The following is an 18,279-nucleotide window of genomic DNA, read 5'->3' as shown; positions in this document are numbered from 1 at the left end:
TGGGTGAATGATGTGACCACCCAAATCTCCTTCTCCATTTGGCTAAGGATTTTTTATCGCCACTTCCCCATTCTCATAGAGAACAGATGACAGAGTGCTGGGTCTCATGACACTGGCACACGCTCCCTGCTGACACCCAGTCACGTGGAGATCATATATAGGGGGGGGGGGGACGTGACCTGACAATCAGACACTGCAGCATTAGGGACACAAAGGGAAGCTAAAAAATCTTGGCCATTTTACCTCATGTTTTCGTTCTGTAATGAGTGTAGGGCAGGATATTAGATCATTTACCAATATACATCTATTAAATATTTTTAGATCTATATTAGATATGTAAAGTGAAATCTTTTACCTCATCAGCCAGACATTTCTGACCACAAAATGGCCGCAGATGGAGGGTCATGTGATCTCCTAACTGTCCATGAGCAATCACCCTGCCCGGATCTTAATCTTATATAAATGAACACTATCATAACCTCCTGGAAGGGTGATTGCTCATGAACAATTAGAGATCACATGACCCTCCATCTGCGGCCATTTTATGGTCAGAAATGTCTGGCTGATGAGGTAAAAGACAGGAGGCTTCACACATGAGGTAAAGTGGCCAACCCCTTTATGTATATCGGGTTGCTTCAATGAATGTAGTGAAATCATGTATGTTATGACTGCGACCCAAAGTGCCGTACATAACAAGATACCCAAGTACTGGGCAATACTGTATCCAATGTCACATGTGCCCACATAGGCTTTATTAAAGGGGTTGACATGAAAATGAGTGTCCAGGATGACGCCCAGCAATCACATGACTGACTTGTATATTACTCCTCTGCAGAACATCGCACTAGTGGATTCCCCCACATAAGAATGGAGCACAGCGTAACTCATAAGGAGTCATAATTGTCTATAGGGGTCTGATCCCATAATATTTAGGAAGTGATGGAACTTTTTCTAATTCAAAAAATATTTTCTGAACCCTTCAGGGCTGGTGATGTCACTACTGGTTTGACATTTTAGGGGTGAACCGGGAAGGACTAATGTGGTCACAATGAGGGGGTGCTGGGGGGTAATGAAAATTATCTGATAACAGGAGGGAGTGTGAATATCCGCCTTTTCTTTATTTCTCATTTTGGATCAGTGGCGGGGAAGGAAAGGGTTAAGCGGCTGCTATGTGCTGACATTTGGCAGGTTTGTCAGCCGCTATCGTTAGGATGTGGTTGTATTGTACAGGAAATGGGTTAAGGAAATATCTATCAGATACATTCATAACGTAGAGGGATGTCCCAGGAATAAACGGCTCATCTCTACAGGATCGGAGGCGGAGAATCAGTGCGGGACACATCTGTGCTCTTATCCCAAAACCGTGGAGCTCATTTTTACTTGATGGATATTTTAGCCTGAGGGTGCAGCCACACATTCTGTTTTTCAGATGCAGTTTTTGATGCCCAAACCAGGAATGGAGGAAAAGTAGGAGCAGCACCTTTCAATTATTTGTCTCAAACCATTATCACCTGCTTTTGGCTCCAAAAAGTGCATTTGAAAAACTGAAGGGTGTGCTGATACCACACATGGCGCTTTTGGTACTTTTTAAGCATGCGTTTCCATTCCACTTAAAAGTGCATCCGTTTTTTTTACCATGCGTTTGGATGTTTGGGAGGGGAGAGAAGAGAAAAAAAAAAAATAAATGGCTTGACACACACTTACAAGCACCAGGAAGAAGATGGTGAACTCCGGCGGACCTCAGCAAAGCAGCGACACCTGGTGGATATCGGGCGCACGACCTTAGTGAATCCCAGCAGGACGCGAATCCACGTCAGATAACGCACCGCGGGATCGCGAATGGATCGGGTAAGTAAATGTGCCCCCATGTGTGGCATTACCCTTAGGTTGGAATAATGCAATTATACAGCGATCATGAATAAAATTAGTGCTAATCAAATGCCGACCACTGTTTCTGGCATTTGTATCCATTGATGTGTAGAACCTCTTCTACGGTGTAAACTTCTAGACGCAGGGGGCTTAACATAACCTCTATCCATCCCTCAACTGCGGTAAGCATTGGGATTTGTCATAGATACGTGATAGGTGCACATTGGGACCTCATCGATCTGAAAACAACAAGGGTCACCCATGCCCAATGTAGAGTATGCACTTGGCTAATATTGGCAATGCCTTAGGGTGAAGACACACATGGTGTTTTTAGGCCGTTTTTAGTTAAAAAAAACGCATCCGTTTTTTGAAAATGCATGCGGTTTTGTCAGTTTTCTGAAATTGCGCAATAAGAACGGACAAAAACGCAAGCGTTTTTAACAATGTAAAAACACACTAACTAAAAACGGCCCAAAAACGTCCTAAAACCGCCACGTGTGTCTTCACCCTTAGACTTGAATGGACGTTAGCCATGTACGGCCGGCAACTCAATCAGACCAGGCTCTCAAGAAAAGAGGGGGGGGGGGCATCTGTGGACTTAAGGGTGATGGCACACGTGGCGTTTTGAACGCGTTTTTGGCCCATTTTTAAAAGTCTGTTAAAAAACGCAACCGTTTTTGACAGGTTTGACCAATTATCTCAAGTAAAATGGATACGTGTGACGGACTGCTTAAAAACGGCCCAAAAACGCGTTCAAAACACCACGTGTGCCATCACCCTAAATCACCCTTGCTGAAATCCCAATCATAGTATGGTATATAGACTGAGCATCATACTGGATTATAGCCATAATGCTGCAAGTCTAGGTCCCCGGGAAAGTGTTCAATCCCAGAAATGCATCCAATATATATAGTGTGTATTGTGCGGACTAACATATAGTCACTTACAGTAGAAGAGGCTTTTGTATGTACCAGACTCATTTCTCAGAAACACAGACTCCTCAGTTTGGGTTAAAAAAAAGTTTGTTTTTTTTATTTTTTATCATCTTTAAAATTAAAAAGAATACTCGTCAGATCTTGGGTTATAAACATGATTTTGACCCAATAACCTCTCTTGTGGGGGAGAAAGCACAAGTTACTCGCCCCCCCCTCCTCCATGCTCCTCCTGCCGCCCCACATTGATAAGTCTCTGATGGACCTTCCGGGATACAACCTCAACTATTCCCAGTGTACTGTATTATATTTAATAACTATAACCCCAAAATGCTACTGCCGAGGCTCCACGTGAGCTGCCACCAGCACGGCGTCACTATGGCTCCCCAGGTCACATTAGCCACGCCGAACCTATAGGGGTAGGAGGGATAAGAACACAACAGTATATTCCCCATTATTGCCCATATATTCTCCGTCACTTGTAAATCTGCATCTCCTCCTAAACTGTAATCATCTTTCTACAGACACCGTATGGCAAATTTACTGATCTGATGCAAAATCCCATCGCCTTACTCAGACTTTGATGCGGATTTGAAGCCTTTCATTGCAAATGATAAAATAAACGATGACATTCTGTGGACAATGCGCAACATAAAACATGTAGATATTGCAGTAGATTAGGACCAGCAAAGAAAAAAAAAAAATTATATTGTTTATAGTGTAATGAAAACTTATACAATTTTCCAATATACTGTGCTAATTACTCCCAGTTTTTTAGATCTCTGCTTGCTGTCATTCCATAGGAAGCTTCATTGTCACTTCCTCTGGATAGAAACCAGTTCCTGGTCATGTGATGTCACATGGGTGCACAGCTTGTTACATACCCCTGGTCATGTGATGTCACATGGGTGCACAGCTTGTTACATACCCCTGGTCATGTGATGTCACATGGGTGCACAGCTTGTTACATACCCCTGGTCATGTGATGTCACATGGGTGCACAGCTTGTTACATACCCCTGGTCATGTGATGTCACATGGGTGCACAGCTTGTTACATACCCCTGGTCATGTGATGTCACATGGGTGCACAGCTTGTTACATACCCCTGGTCATGTGATGTCACACAGGTGCACGGCTCATCACAGTGATCAGAGGTGTGTTTTATAACAAGCCCTTATTAACCCAGTCACATCACTGTCCAATTTAAAGTTGTGTGTATAAGGGAATACCAAGTCCCAGTTGATGCTAACAATTGGAGAACGCTCTGATCACTAATCACGAACAACATAACGCAATATAACCGCTAATCTTGAGAAAAAAAAGATACCATCAATTGAGAACATTATCTGATCCTCTCCACTGTTTGTGCACTATTCACTTGTTATCATTTTTAATACATACCTAATAAAAAGTGATATTTTAGTAACGCTAAGAGGTTATGAATGCCCATTGGCATATTGTGTCTCTTATGACAAGCCCTGCACCTGTGTGACATCACATGACCATGGATATAACAAACTGTGCAACATCACATGACCAGCTATATACCGAGCAGTGCACCTGTGTGACATCACATGACCATGGATATAACAAACTGTGCAACATCACGTGACCAGCCATATACCGAGCAGTGCACCTGTGTGACATCACATGACCATGGATATAACAAACTGTGCAACATCACGTGACCAGCTATATACCGAGCAGTGCACATGTGTGACATCACATGACCATGGATATAACAAACTGTGCAACATCACGTGACCAGCCATATACCGAGCAGTGCACCTGTGTGACATCACATGACCATGGATATAACAAACTGTGCAACATCACGTGACCAGCTATACACCGAGCAGTGCACCTGTGTGACATCACATGACCATGGATATAACAAGCAGTGCAACATCATGTGACCAGTCATATATACTGAGCAGTGCACATGTGTGACATCACATGACCAAGGATATAACAAGCAGTGCAACATCACGTGACCAGCCATATACCGAGCAGTGCACATATGTGACATCACATGACCAGCTGTGCTACATCACGTGACCAGCTATATCCCAAGCAGTGCACCTGTGTGACATGACATGACCAGGGTCATGGTCCTCTAGAATGACAGCAAGCAGAGATCTACAAAACCATGAGGAATTGATACTGAATGTATACTGGAATATTAGACAACTTTTTAGTACACAAAACAATATTAATTATTTGCTAAAACCCGTTAACAATTGTATGACCCTTCTGCAGCAAAAGCCATGAAGACCGCAATTGGGGGGGGGGGGGGTTATTTTTAGCAGAAGCAGTGAACAATGCCATTCTATATACATCACAGAAATGCTGTGCTCAGAGCTTACCATTAAAAGGAACCCCAAATTTCATATAAATCTCTTCTATTTTACAATTTTAAAGAAATCTGAGGATTCTGGCTCTTCTCACAGGTCGCGTTTGGTTTATGAAATACGGACCATCCATATGTGCATTACATTTCCAGGATGGATGATGTGGGGAGCCCCACCTGTCCATGGATGTACGGTCTTGTGGTGGAGCAGCACCGACTCCCAGCATCATAGACGATCATTCCTGCATGCAACAGACCGTCCGGTCCATATTTCCTGGACCCATACAGTTTGGGGGGAAGATTTAGCTGCTATTACTGGCTTTGTATAGGGGACCTGCACAGCACAGGACAAGGACAACAGCCTAGAGGGAGGAATACTAGTATATAATATGTCCTATAGAATCTATACCCCATATACACCGGCCAATCCAAACATCACTGCGTGTGCGATAATGTGCATAGATAGACCACGTTGCATCATCTGTGCCCTATATACAAGGCCATCAGCTATGACAAGACACAAACCCAAGGACAGGGGGTGATGGTACAAACTTGTACAGAAGGATGCAAATAAGGGGTGCGGAGGGTCTAGGCGCCCAGGAGCCAGTCCCAATCTCCAGGTTGTCCAGAGGCCTTGGGATATATACACATGTATGGCATCACATCAACCCCTAATTCAATCATTTCCATACTGACGTCTTATTCCCCTCCCAATCAGCTGGCATCAGGAATTAAAGGATACTCGGCAGCTTCCCGCTTCATACATGGCGCTAGCTCCTCGAAATCTGTAACGGGATGGAGCTGCAATACCAAATTCTGCCTAAGGATCAGAGGGGCGCCATTGCTAAAGGAAAAAAAAAAATGTTAAAAAAATTACAACTGCAGTTGCTTTATCTCCAAAAAAAAAAAAAAAAAAAAAAAAAAAAAAAATTTGCCCGACTCATTAAAATCCACTTTCCTCACATTTGTGCCTGTTTTTGCCAAAAAACACAGGATCCTCAACATAAGAGCCAGTCACTCAGTGCTATACCCTGGGATACTAGATTACAGCTGCCGTGTATCCCTCACCATATACAGATTCACTTACCCCCCCCATGTTTATGATGTAAACAACATACCTCACCCAGAACATCACCCCAAAATGGAAATATGGACAGTTGCTTACATCGCGAGTAGAATCTCCACCAGAAAAACGTTCTTACATTCAACACAATTCATTAATGTTTCTTGGCTAAATTAGCAACATTTTAAGAATATTTCAGTGCATTTATACAAGAAAAAGAGGATTTATTATCATCTTCCGTGAAAAGACGAGGACAGAAGGGGCCGAATTCAGTGCGCATAACAATAGAAGCCGTAAACTGGCTCGGGTTTTGAGGGACACCCTATGGGACCCCCACTGATCATGACGATTATCGTTAATTTTACTATTAGCGCCCAGCGTGAACTGCAGTGTGCACCCCATTTATTGCACTGCAGGAAAGCGAGGTGCTGCAATGTGCAGTAAAGACCTGGTGCTGCAGCACCCTTGAATCTCTAGATAGGTGGGGGTCCCAGAACATAAGAATACCCCAATAAAGGACTGCAAAGTAAGGACAACATACTGCAAATGGGGCCAGGTTTACATGATCGGGTTCTGGTGCAGCTCGTCTATCACCGCTGAGTTGTCATTGTGGTCTGCACACAGCAGCGGGTCCTGCTCCACTGGGATTTGCTTTGTGTGGGAAGTAACACCCCGGCTGCTGTGATTTGCTACAAAAGCCAAAACATATAAACCTATGTAAAATATAACAAGAAAGGCTGTTGTCCTTGTCTAACCCCTCTAGGCAAAAAAAAAAAAATAATAAATCTATCATCGATACTGCACATGACAAATTTGTGAAGGTTTACCAAGAACTCTTAAAAGGGTTATCCAAGAGGTTAAAAAACATGGCCGCTTATCTTCTATAGACAGCGCCACCCCTGACCATGGTTTGTGCTGGTATTGCAATTCAATTACAGAAATGTATGGAAATTCGTTGCAATACCACAAACTACCATGTGGTCAGATGTGGCGCTGTTTATGGAAAAAAAAGCAGCTATGTCATTTAACTTCCGGACAACCGAATGAAGAGAACCCATGATCCAGGCCAATGACCCCCCCATACACACAATGAAGTTTTGTTAGGACAGCACTTATTCCCTGCTACTGACTATTTGGGGGCAGCCTGCTCCTCTCACTGTTTACTACTCCCTGCAGAGGAAACGCTGCAAGGACAACCAGTTGTAGGCGCAGTTGGCCAGAGCAGTCAGTGATACTCCCTTAATATTGAAACGGACCTGGTACTAAGGACCTACAGGTGATCTGAGCAATGAAGCATAAACCAGCAAGGCGAGGGTTACTTCTTTCCCTTTAATAGGGCTACCATAAAACTCAATGAGGCCAGATTTGGGCAGCAACACATAGATAGGCGCCATTCATAAACTGCAGGTAGATCAGCCAAACCCAAATTTACTCTGGCCTTGAAAATTCCCCTTCTGCAATATCCCTAACCAGCGTCACAGGCGAATGGAGTTTTTACTGCTGTCAGACCCTCAAATAAAACAAAGTCATTTTCTCCTAATTAATAAAAGAATTGTAATATCCCTGATCACGCCCCTATGTGTTGCTCATGGTTGACCTGGGTGTTATATCAGACTAAGGACACAGTGCCAGGCATTGCATGTGATACATCAGTGCCGGGGAGGTGGAGGGGGGGCTTCATCTCCGGCTTCTCTCTTATTGCTCAGGAGAAGCACATGGCAGCCCACGCTTTGAGTAGGGCATGGAAGCAAAAATGGGAGAAAACAAAAATCAAGTCTTTACAAATCCACTGTATGCATATAAAAGGTGGCATCTCAAGTTTTGGTTACTCCTCCATACAGAGTTTGCAGGAATGGAAACCATGGATAAAATGCCACTGCCATCATGTATTCTTCAGAACCGTACGTCTGTGTAGATCGTTGCGTCCAAGCGTCGGGATTAAAGGGACGCAACTAGATTGTTTGTGGCGTTGGTACTGAAGCGCCCAGCTCCATTGATGCTGGTCCGCCCAAAAATCAACAAAAGCCCCTTTACAGATCTCCGACTAAAGCTCTTGCCTCCTTAATACTGCAGCCGCCATGATCCCGCCACGTCATGCTAGGAGTAGGTGACACTATACACTTCTAAACAACGTCAGACAAGAAGGTTCCTGTCCTATCACAGACTTGGGGGGGGACGTGGGACCATCACTTAAAGCTTCTTTCCATTTGATGCAACTCTAGAAGGTGCTTCTTCTAGATCCAGATCTGGGTACACATACTCAGGGTGTGGGTCCCCCTCCTCCTCCGAAATCTCACATAAAATTCAAAATCTTTATATATTATAATTATATATTAAAAAGAAACGGGGAGGAGGGGGCGGAGACATTTATTTTACCCCTCTGTTCACTTTCTCGGGTCTTCCAAAATTTCTTTTTCCAGAACCTCTTATTTATAAAATAAAACAAAGACTGAGAAAGAAAAAAAGAAAAGAAAATTGAAGTCCGTTCATAAAATTCATCAAGAGGAGACCAGGGAGACTATCCGTCCTCCACTGCCGCCTCCTCTCTTCAGTGCACTCGTGCCCAGTCTTATCTCTGCCCGTCCATGGCAGCCATGGCTTTTTGGGGGCCCCCTGCAGGCTGGGAGGTTGGAGGCCAGGCTGGTTGTGGATGGTGGTGGTGATGGTGGAGGTGTGTGGTTGGAGAGGCTGGGGGCAGCCATACGGGCTGTTGGCTGGGTGGTGAAGAGGCCCAGTATGGGTTGAAACTGCCCGGAGGAGAACAAGTGTTTGACGCTGCAGGACTGCTGCTGTTCTGCAAGCTCTCTGAGGTTCGAAGTTTAGAAAACATGGCTAAAGCATCCGGGAAGTTGGGCGGAGTGGCTGGCGTGTTACTTGGGGTGCACATCTGAAAAGACAAGAGGGTATAGAAATAGTTAATATACAAACTTCTGTCTTAAGTCAAAAGGGGCAAAGTGCAGAAGACGGGACTATAAGCAATGTAGTAAAGGATGATACAGGGAGTCCACGTTGTGGTCATGATTAAATTTTATTTTAGCAAGAAAAATGAAGTCAATTCCCATATGTGGTGCTAGAATAAAGTTTCTTGAGAATGGAGGATGCATTCACTCTGCCTATTTTCAATCTAACATTTCAGGACCTTCAGGTACATGTGTATTGAGAGCAGGAACAGATCTACAAAGATTTAGCGTTATAAGATCCAGAGTATGAAATTTGGTGGGTGGTTTGGGTAGCCATAGGCCCACGGGGTTACTGTCCAATTTGCCTACATTGTAATCCACTACTGGTGGCCCCTGAATCACGGACCATGCAATGTCCTTTTCATGGGCTGACCACAGTTTTGGGGGAAAAATGAGCGCGTGCAGGAAAGCGATATATAGCCCCATCCCCAGCAATGTGGTCAGTCTATGAAATGTTGAGGTCCGATTTTGATCAGGTTTGTGTGCAGGAAGCCCTAGGAGACAGTAAAAAGGAACAAAATTCGTAGTGAACACAGGAGAAGAGTTTTAAATCAAATTTGAAACAGAACGAAACCACGTCACATCATGTGACGGTACAAAGGTCCCTAATTACAAGGTGTAAACACAAGAGGGGGTGAGCGGCCCGTGTTATGGGTGCAGACATGGCGCACGCTCAAACATCCAGGACGTGTCCAGACCGTGCACATCCTGCAGGCCCTTCCCTATAAACACTCACTATTGCACAACACTGAAGAATCTGCAGAAAAACTAATCCCCCAGCAGCACAGAGCATTGCTGTAATGACCGAGGCCGCCGGCCTACACAAGACTTTCTCCATTTCCTGTCTGACTGTAATCGCACAGAACATGGAGCGTCCCCGGAGCAATGAACACCAGGAAATTATCACAAGGGGCGAAAAACAAGCATGTCGCTGCATTAGTCCTGTTTACTCACCATCTGCCTATTAATACAAGGGGGAAGGGCAGCTACACAACACCACAGCAAGGTGAAAGTACAGGTCACTGGATGTCATTACTGCATGGTAGCGCCTGAAGTTACTAAATAACCACAGGGAATCATTTAAAGGGACATGACTAACCCAGAAGTTATACATTTCTGCCTTCATGTAAACACTTTTCTCTATTGCGCCCCCCCCCCCCTAATACTATGACGCCATGTACAGAATAGTGGGACAGAGTGTGACATACATTTATATCCCCCGTCCTGCTCTCATGAGAAACATAACATTGTTAGAATTTGTATATTTTCGTTGCCATCAATCCCATGATGCATCAGCTCAGCTTCTAATAAACAGCTGGAGATAGGTAGATTTCTGTGCCTGCTGGGGGGACAGTGTTATAATCCATCTCACCATGTTCTTTTACTATAAGTACATGGACAGGAGGGGGAGCCGCCATCTTCTACACAGTAATTGTGTGACGGGAACCAGTCTTATAGTTTATGCCCCGTGCACTATGGGCTATAGACTGTGGGGCTCCAAGCATTTAGACATTTAACACCTATCCACAGCGGCTCGGTCTATGTGATATAGTTGCACCCTATGTGCTCGAGATCCAGCGGCATATCCACTGAGCACTCATCTCTCCAGCGGGAGCACCCGCTTTTCCACCTGCGCTCCAGCGGTCATAGCACCGGATCTCATCTCCATTTCCACTTATAACTTGCAATCCGTGCCCGATGAAGGTCTGAATTTATAAGACCAAAACGTTAAAATAGTAATTTTTGTTGGATTTCTATGTTTATTCTGGATTAAATAAATTCTCCTCAATTTCTGACCTACAAGGAGTGCCACGTTATCTTTTCTCTATGCACTGAGAAGAAGCTGGATCCCCTCAAAATAAGCCACTACACACTGTACAGAGCTGTTGGATTCCTGCTGCAGGATAGATCAGCAATTCTTTTTTCATCCCTTGTACAAAAGGCTATGCCTATGGTAAAAACGGACAGCTTTTGCTTCCACGCTCTTTAGTACCTTCCCTGATCAATCTCTGAAGGACTCTGGAAGGGGAAACCCTATGCCAAGAGCTGGATTTTTGCTCTCTGACCATTGTCTAGGTATCAGACACAGATCTTACACGACCAAAACATTTGGTGTATTCAATCTGCAGATGATAAGCCATCAGTCTCCAATAAGGGATTAGCCTTATCTACACCATAAAGATAGGCCAGGCATAAGAGAGTGGGCAAAGTGCATAGCCAGCTGTGCATGAACTAGAACTGTTTACATCACTGTTATTAACCTTCACTGGATTGACAGTAGTACAATGTATGCAATACGGATATCCGGGGACATACAGGGGCCTATAGGCACAATGGATTAGATACATATGATTTGGAAAGAGAACTATGGAGATATATCGCTGCCTGGGCACTCCCTAGTTACATTAAAGGGGCTGTACGGAGACAAACATTGCCCTTAATATGCTTCAATGTCATTACACCTAATGTAATTGTAAAGTCCTGCCCATATTAGAGCTTTAGAAATCATTTGCTAGCCCTGACCAAGGAAGGTTAACTCCTCACTCCCCTCAGTAACGACCAGGGGTCTTACCGCTTACTCCGGTCGTACTTGTGTGTATTGTCCCCTCTTCTGGGCTGTCATTTGTTCATAGGAGGACCATTTTAAGCACGTACACACAGCATTGAAATCATGCCTGGCGGCAGTGTGACGATATTTTCACACACCCGTCCTCACCAAGCGCCAGCTCCTAACACAAGCGTTTTTTTATGTCTGGTGACCTGGCGTCTGCTGGTCAGAATCCGCCAGGGGAAGGCATAGAAGTGTAGGATCCTGTGCCGTGTGCAGCAATTGGATGAATTACATAAGGGAGCTCTGTGGGAGAGGGGAATGATGGGACTTGAAGTCCCTTTGCAGCGTGGGGCGGCCATATTTATCCAAGACTTGTGGTTTAAATGGTAAAAAAAAACGCTGTATGTTTAATAGATGAGGAGAATGTGTCCCGCTCCCTCCCCCCCCCCCCCCCCCGACATATAGTGGCTGCACATCCCCTTTAAAAGGAACCTGTCCCCCATTAAAGGACATCTACCAATAGGATGAAAGACTGCGTGCAAATTAGCCTGAGGGCCTCCAGGCTCCATTAACACCTATGAAGCCTGGAGCCCCTCCGGCTCATTTGTATACAGTCCTTCATCCTGGTAGTAGATGCCCTTTAAACTAACAGCTTGGACAACCCCTTTAATAGGTTCTGTACACAAAGAGTCTGTATACACAGCTGTCCGTGTACGTAACCCTACAGTGAACACACTGTATGGGGCACTTGTGTGCAAACTAAAAATCTGCGTGCGACCTTCCACAGATCTTAACCCCTTGACTCCTGCTTTATTTTTTTTCTTTTTAAGCTAATATTTATTTTTTGTTTCATTTCCGGTACAAATAGTAAAAGTGAGAGTTCCACAAGTGTTATTTTAGAAGGCAGGGGACACAGGTAGAGGGATGTATGTTTGTGCAGCTGTCTCCCCTGCCCCGCTCGCTCTTTCCTGGAGGCCATTTTGTTGTGGTGGTTACACACGCGGCTCCTGCTGTGTTTACACGAGGTGTGGACCTCTTGGAAATCACACAGCCCGATGATGTGCGCTATGCATTCCTGCCTGCGGGGACAGCGCGCCCAGGCTCTCTAGTGTGGGCCGCTTTTAACCCTTCATGACCAAAAGCAGGAGGGTACTACTCACCATGTGCGGATGATGCTGCGCGCTGGGGATATTGGATTCTTGGAAAAAGGTGCTGAGAGCGGTCTAAAAACATGAAAGACAAGAAAAGAACACAAATATTAAACATGTATATAGCCTTATATACTGACAAGCTGTCCACTACAGAGGCCAGAACCCTATGTAGGGGTAGGACGACAGGTCAGTAAACATAACCTTGTGCGAGGCACATTCACCCAGATTTTCCTGACATCATCATTTACAGGAGAAACAGGAAGGGAGCGTTCACAAACACCTCAGTCATGGCCGCCTTCAGGGAAAAGGCCTCACACATACTAATTACAGAGGGGAAAAATAAAATAATAATAATTATATACATATACACACACACACACACACAGTGTGTGTGTGCACGTTTGTGGTGTGCATGTGACTATTGCTGCACACAGCGACGTTGCGGGAGGGTGCTGATCACAGGATAATCTGCTCTGGGCACAATAGCCAGGAATGCCAGGTATGTATAGACATATACACACCGTCCTGGGGGCTGGAGGGGGTGACATGACATGGAAATGGGAGCCCTTTGTCCCAATGTGGTTTCTCCAGGACCATAAAGCAGCTGCTGGGACGTGTGCACACATTGCACTGGATGTAAACAAACACAAAAGCCACCTCTGCCCTGTGCCACATAATGGCTCCTGATCCAATGGACACGTGGTACTGCATGGCGTTTGGTGAAAATAATATAGACAGTCCTTATTGTGCAACATATGCACAGCTACAGGGACCCAGGCAGGAAAGCCACCCGCCTCCTCCATGTAAACACTGGCCTGCAGACATGGGGAGCCCCCCCCCTATACCCCCAACACTACAACAGGCACAGCTCGTCCTGAATGTACAGGAAAACAAAGAAAACCCCAGCAGCTCAGCCATGCCCAGATATACATATGTGTGAGCGGAGGGTATATGTGCGGCAGAACGAGGCGGAGACACCACTGACAACAATAACAATGAGGGTTAACCCCTTCACCACCCCAGAGCCACACTGCGGAACTCACAATGAAGACATCAGCAGCCCTGGGAGTGTAATGTGTGCTACATACCATGTACTGATAAACCTGCCCTGTATACGCAATAAAAAGTCCATACACATTACATCGTGTTTATAAACAAACCGCATAAAGAATCGAAAAAAATCATAATCCTGCGGCATGGTGCACATCTACTGCTCCCAAATCACCGGGAAGGGGACGCAAAAATTGTCAAAAATATACAATGTTTACAGCAGGGCTATAAGTAGCAGAATGCCAGGAGGAAGACAAAACAAAGGGCATTGTTACTAATGTAATGTAATATCTGTGCGTTATAGATGTAACTATATACACACACACACACAAACAGGGATACTGACATGATATAAGCATGAATACAATATACTGTGATATCTGTGTAACATAGATGTAACTATATACACACACAGAGAACAGAGATACTGACATGATATAGCACGAATATGATATACCATGAGATCTGTGTAACATAGATGTAACTATATACATACACAAGGTGAAGGGATAAGGACGTGATATAGCACGAATACAATATACCATAATATCTGTGTAACAGATGTAACTATACACACACACACAGAACAGGGATACCGACATAATATAGGATGATTAGGATATACCGTAATATCTGTGTAACATGGATGTAACTATATACACACACAGAACAGGGATACTGACATAATATAGGATGATTAGGATATACCGTAATATCTGTGTAACATGGATGTAACTATATACACACACAGAACAGGGATACTGACATAATATAGGATGATTAGGATATACCGTAATATCTGTGTAACATGGATGTAACTATATACACACACAGAACAGGGATACTGACATGATATAGCATGAATACAATATACTGTGATATCTGTGTAACAGATGTAACTATATATACACACACACAGAACAGAGATAATGACATAATATAGGATGATTAGGATATACCGTAATATCTGTGTAACATGGATGTAACTATATACACACACAGAACAGGGATACTGACATGATATAGCATGAATACAATATACTGTGATATCTGTGTAATATAGATGTAACTATATATACACACACACACACACACACACACGGTGAAGGGATACGGACATGATATAGCATGAATACGATATACCGTAATATCTGTGGAAAATAGGTGTAACTATATCGACACACAAGGCAGAGGTATAAGGATGTGAAGATGATATATACTGTAGTAATATTTGTGCATTATAGGAACACTCTTACACAACAGGAACGGCTTCTATATCCATCACTAACGTGATCAACCCTGATATATGTTACAGATGCACAATAAACACACACATAAATAGGGATGGACACACAATCACAGACAGATATACAATATATTGATACTGTCTTCTACATAGGGAGCCAATTTTGTAATACAAATAAATCTAAAACAAAAATATATTACATTTATTTAACCATCTCTACATCTCTTTACATACACACGTCAGTCTTCTCTATCCACGCACAAAGGAAAGGGTTACAGTAACACAAATATGAAAAGACCAAAATATCTGTGCCCTATATCCTCTTCATACAGACATTTCGGCACATACTGTACTTTCTTACTGTACATTCTCCATCTTAAAACCGACTCACATGACAAAAGAAATATTTTGCAGGGTTGTGTATAGGTGAAAGTTGCACGTCTCCAGGCGCCATAGAAGACTAACGCCCCAGTGTGTTGCTATGTTTAGTCCTGTTCTGCACCCTTTGAAGACTCGCTAGTTCGCCCACATAATGTTACGTGTGCAGCCATTCATTTTGGTGTCCCTTTTCCACCATTTTTTTAATGTATATTGTGCTTTTCATGCATTTGTTTCATTTCAGCAAAACATAAATATACAAACAAAATCATCAATAGAAAATAATGAGTTCTAAATAATAAATACTAAACATTCATTATAAATAAATGTAAAAAATAATATGCAAATAATGACTGTAAATTAGCATTTTTTTTTTCCAAATCTATTTATTTTGGTCCAGCTAATTGTGCAAAGTGCCATAATTGTACCCCCCCCCCCTTCCTCCCATAAACTACCCCCATGACAGTTGTCCCGCAGGGTTATATTCTGGGCACAGCCTCCTGCAAGACTATATGACAGATACAATTACTGTGTTTATAAATAGATGCAGTGGTCACATGGCCTTTCTGCTAACCCCCACCCCCTCTTTAGGATTTTTGGTGAAGGGTCATTAAGCAAAAATACCAACCTAACCAGTTTGACACCCAAACAAGCTTCTGCATACACAATGGGCACATAGAGAGCATGGAAGCCATATGATGTGTATATTCCCATAGAGCCATCATCTATCACACTGATATGTATCAACGGGGTTAATACACAGGTTTCTCTCCAGCATACCCAGATACAGGCACATAGAAGGGTACATAAAATACTCCTCTGTCCATACCACCGACTACACGTCTCCTATAAACAAGGCAGAAGCACGAGGTCTGGGAGCACAATATAGCCATATATCACAGGACGCCACATCCGCTCTGCCGGATAGTAATAGCCATTGTTTGATAGGGTTGGTCTATAGGATTAGATTAAAAGGAAGTATTTAACTACAGGCTGGAGAGCTATATATAGAAGAGCCCATTACCAGGCGAAGAATGATGTGCCTGTCCTCCTAGCAGGGCTCTTTCCCCCCCCACTACAAGCGTCTGCTTACATGGGAATCAGTGATACAGTATAGTAGGAAAGCACATGGGAGGCAATGCCCTAACATATTATAGACTGAAAGCTCTTGCGAGTGAGTCCCTCATTCCTACTGTTATTGCTCTGTAATGTCTTATTTTCTATGTAGATGCATCCCATGACCTGTAAAGGGCTGCAAAATACAATGCCGCTAAATAAATAATAATTACTACTACTATCTGCATTTGTTATTGGAAGCGCAGAATGAGTAATGTACTATTGTACTAATGTACTATTTACTACTATGCAGAGTACAGACATCTGTAACAGTGGCCTGTACTCTGCAAATGGACTTACACAGAACAGTGGTCATATATGCACACTACAGACCCACTAGATGGGGAGGGGCCCAGGGTCCTCATTTTGCTCATCAGTAGTCAGATAAATTGTATTATTAGGATTAATCTTATTAAAGTAACCGCCTTTAGCTGCGGTAGACCCCACACATCTCACCAATATCAATCTTTCCTACACCCAAGCAAATCAGGAAAGGCAAGGAATCTATTAACACAACTGGAATTGGAAAAACATGGCCGCTTTTGAATTAAACCACATCGCCACTCCAATCTGCAAGTGGCCAGTGGTACTGCAGTTATGTGAAATCCACAACCTATGGACAGGTAAGGCGCCGTTTTAAAAAGTCAGCCATGTTTTCCTAATCCTTGACCACGCCATCCCTCCTGCTTGTTTTTCTTCGGGATCGCTTCATTATTTGTCTATTCAGATTAAATATTGGAAAAATAAATCAGCCACTGAATAGAAATCTAAGGAAAAGGCGCAAATTACCCTGCAACAAGACGGCAGAAGTGTAATAGGCACCTATTCACACCTTACACTCATATACACACGGCCAGTTAGTGCTGATGTAAGCGGCAGGGCAGGCCATACCCTCATACATTGCGCCTGCATGCAACTTTCACTTGAAGACGGAAAAAATGTCTCATACACTGCAGATCTGAGGTCATGTGATTAGTACTGTGTTTTGGGGGGTAATTATGGTCAAATATAAGAATAGGCATAAGTAGGGATCCGTATGAAGGAGAATAGGCCATAATGTATACATAGTATAGAAAGAGATGCATATAAATAGAAGTAGTCATTAGCAACCGTCTGCACAGTGCGGCGTGTTGTGTGTATACACTGGGTGTGTGTATAAACATGGTGGTGTCTCACCTCAAACTGCCAGTGCGCCGCCTGCAGCAGCTGCTTGGCCTGGTCCGCCGCGCAGCCCGCCGTCAGCACAAACTGGTTAATCATGACCTGGTGTCGTAATTCCTCCATGTTTACAGACATTCCGGGCCCCGCTCCGCTCTCCCCGCCCGGCAGCCTCGTTATGTCCTCAACCACAGGACCCGGCGCGTCACCCACCGGAAGGCGGGGCATGGCGTTTCACCGCGTCCGCTAATTGGAAGCCACAGCTGCCAGTCTACATCGCTTCACTCCGTAACTCGGCCGCCTATTGGCTAAGTCAGCTTGTTTTGGCTGTCCCCGCCCGTTGATTGGTGGATTCCACTTCACCAGTGTTGTACTCGCCCTACTTGATGTTTTGGATCGCGCTGATTGGCCGGCTTCTAGTGTTGACGAGCGCAGAGACAGTCATGCCTTGCAT

The 18,279-nt window shown here is 44.0% G+C and overlaps 1 protein-coding gene across 1 annotated transcript; it reads right to left on the bottom strand.

Moving 5' to 3' along the window:
• Positions 1-4,597: 4,597 nt before the first annotated feature.
• On the bottom strand, positions 4,598-18,076 carry UBALD2 (UBA like domain containing 2). Its single transcript, XM_072111942.1, has 3 exons — positions 17,844-18,076; positions 12,887-12,949; positions 4,598-9,102 (listed from the first exon to the last, which is right to left on the bottom strand). Exons 1-3 carry the CDS (start codon positions 18,051-18,053, stop codon positions 8,785-8,787), a joined length of 591 nt encoding a protein of 196 aa, XP_071968043.1. The 5' UTR covers positions 18,054-18,076; the 3' UTR covers positions 4,598-8,784.
• Positions 18,077-18,279: the final 203 nt, after the last annotated feature.

The sequence above is a fragment of the Engystomops pustulosus genome, chromosome 6 (genome assembly GCF_040894005.1).
Source record: "Engystomops pustulosus chromosome 6, aEngPut4.maternal, whole genome shotgun sequence".
Classification (NCBI taxonomy): Eukaryota; Metazoa; Chordata; class Amphibia; order Anura; family Leptodactylidae; genus Engystomops; species Engystomops pustulosus.
The sequence above is the reverse complement of the archived record's forward strand: the minus strand, read 5'-3'. Positions and strand labels throughout refer to the sequence as shown.

Coding starts and splice junctions, on each gene's coding strand:
- UBALD2 (XM_072111942.1), bottom strand. CDS start 18,053: ATGCCCCGCCTTCCGGTGGGTGACGCGCCGGGTCCTGTGGTTGAGGAC. Junction 12,950..17,843: donor CGGCGCACTGGCAGTTTGAG/GTGAGACACCAC, acceptor TCATGTTTTTAG/ACCGCTCTCAGCACCTTTTT. Junction 9,103..12,886: donor CGCAGCATCATCCGCACATG/GTGAGTAGTACC, acceptor TTGTCTTTTCAG/ATGTGCACCCCAAGTAACAC.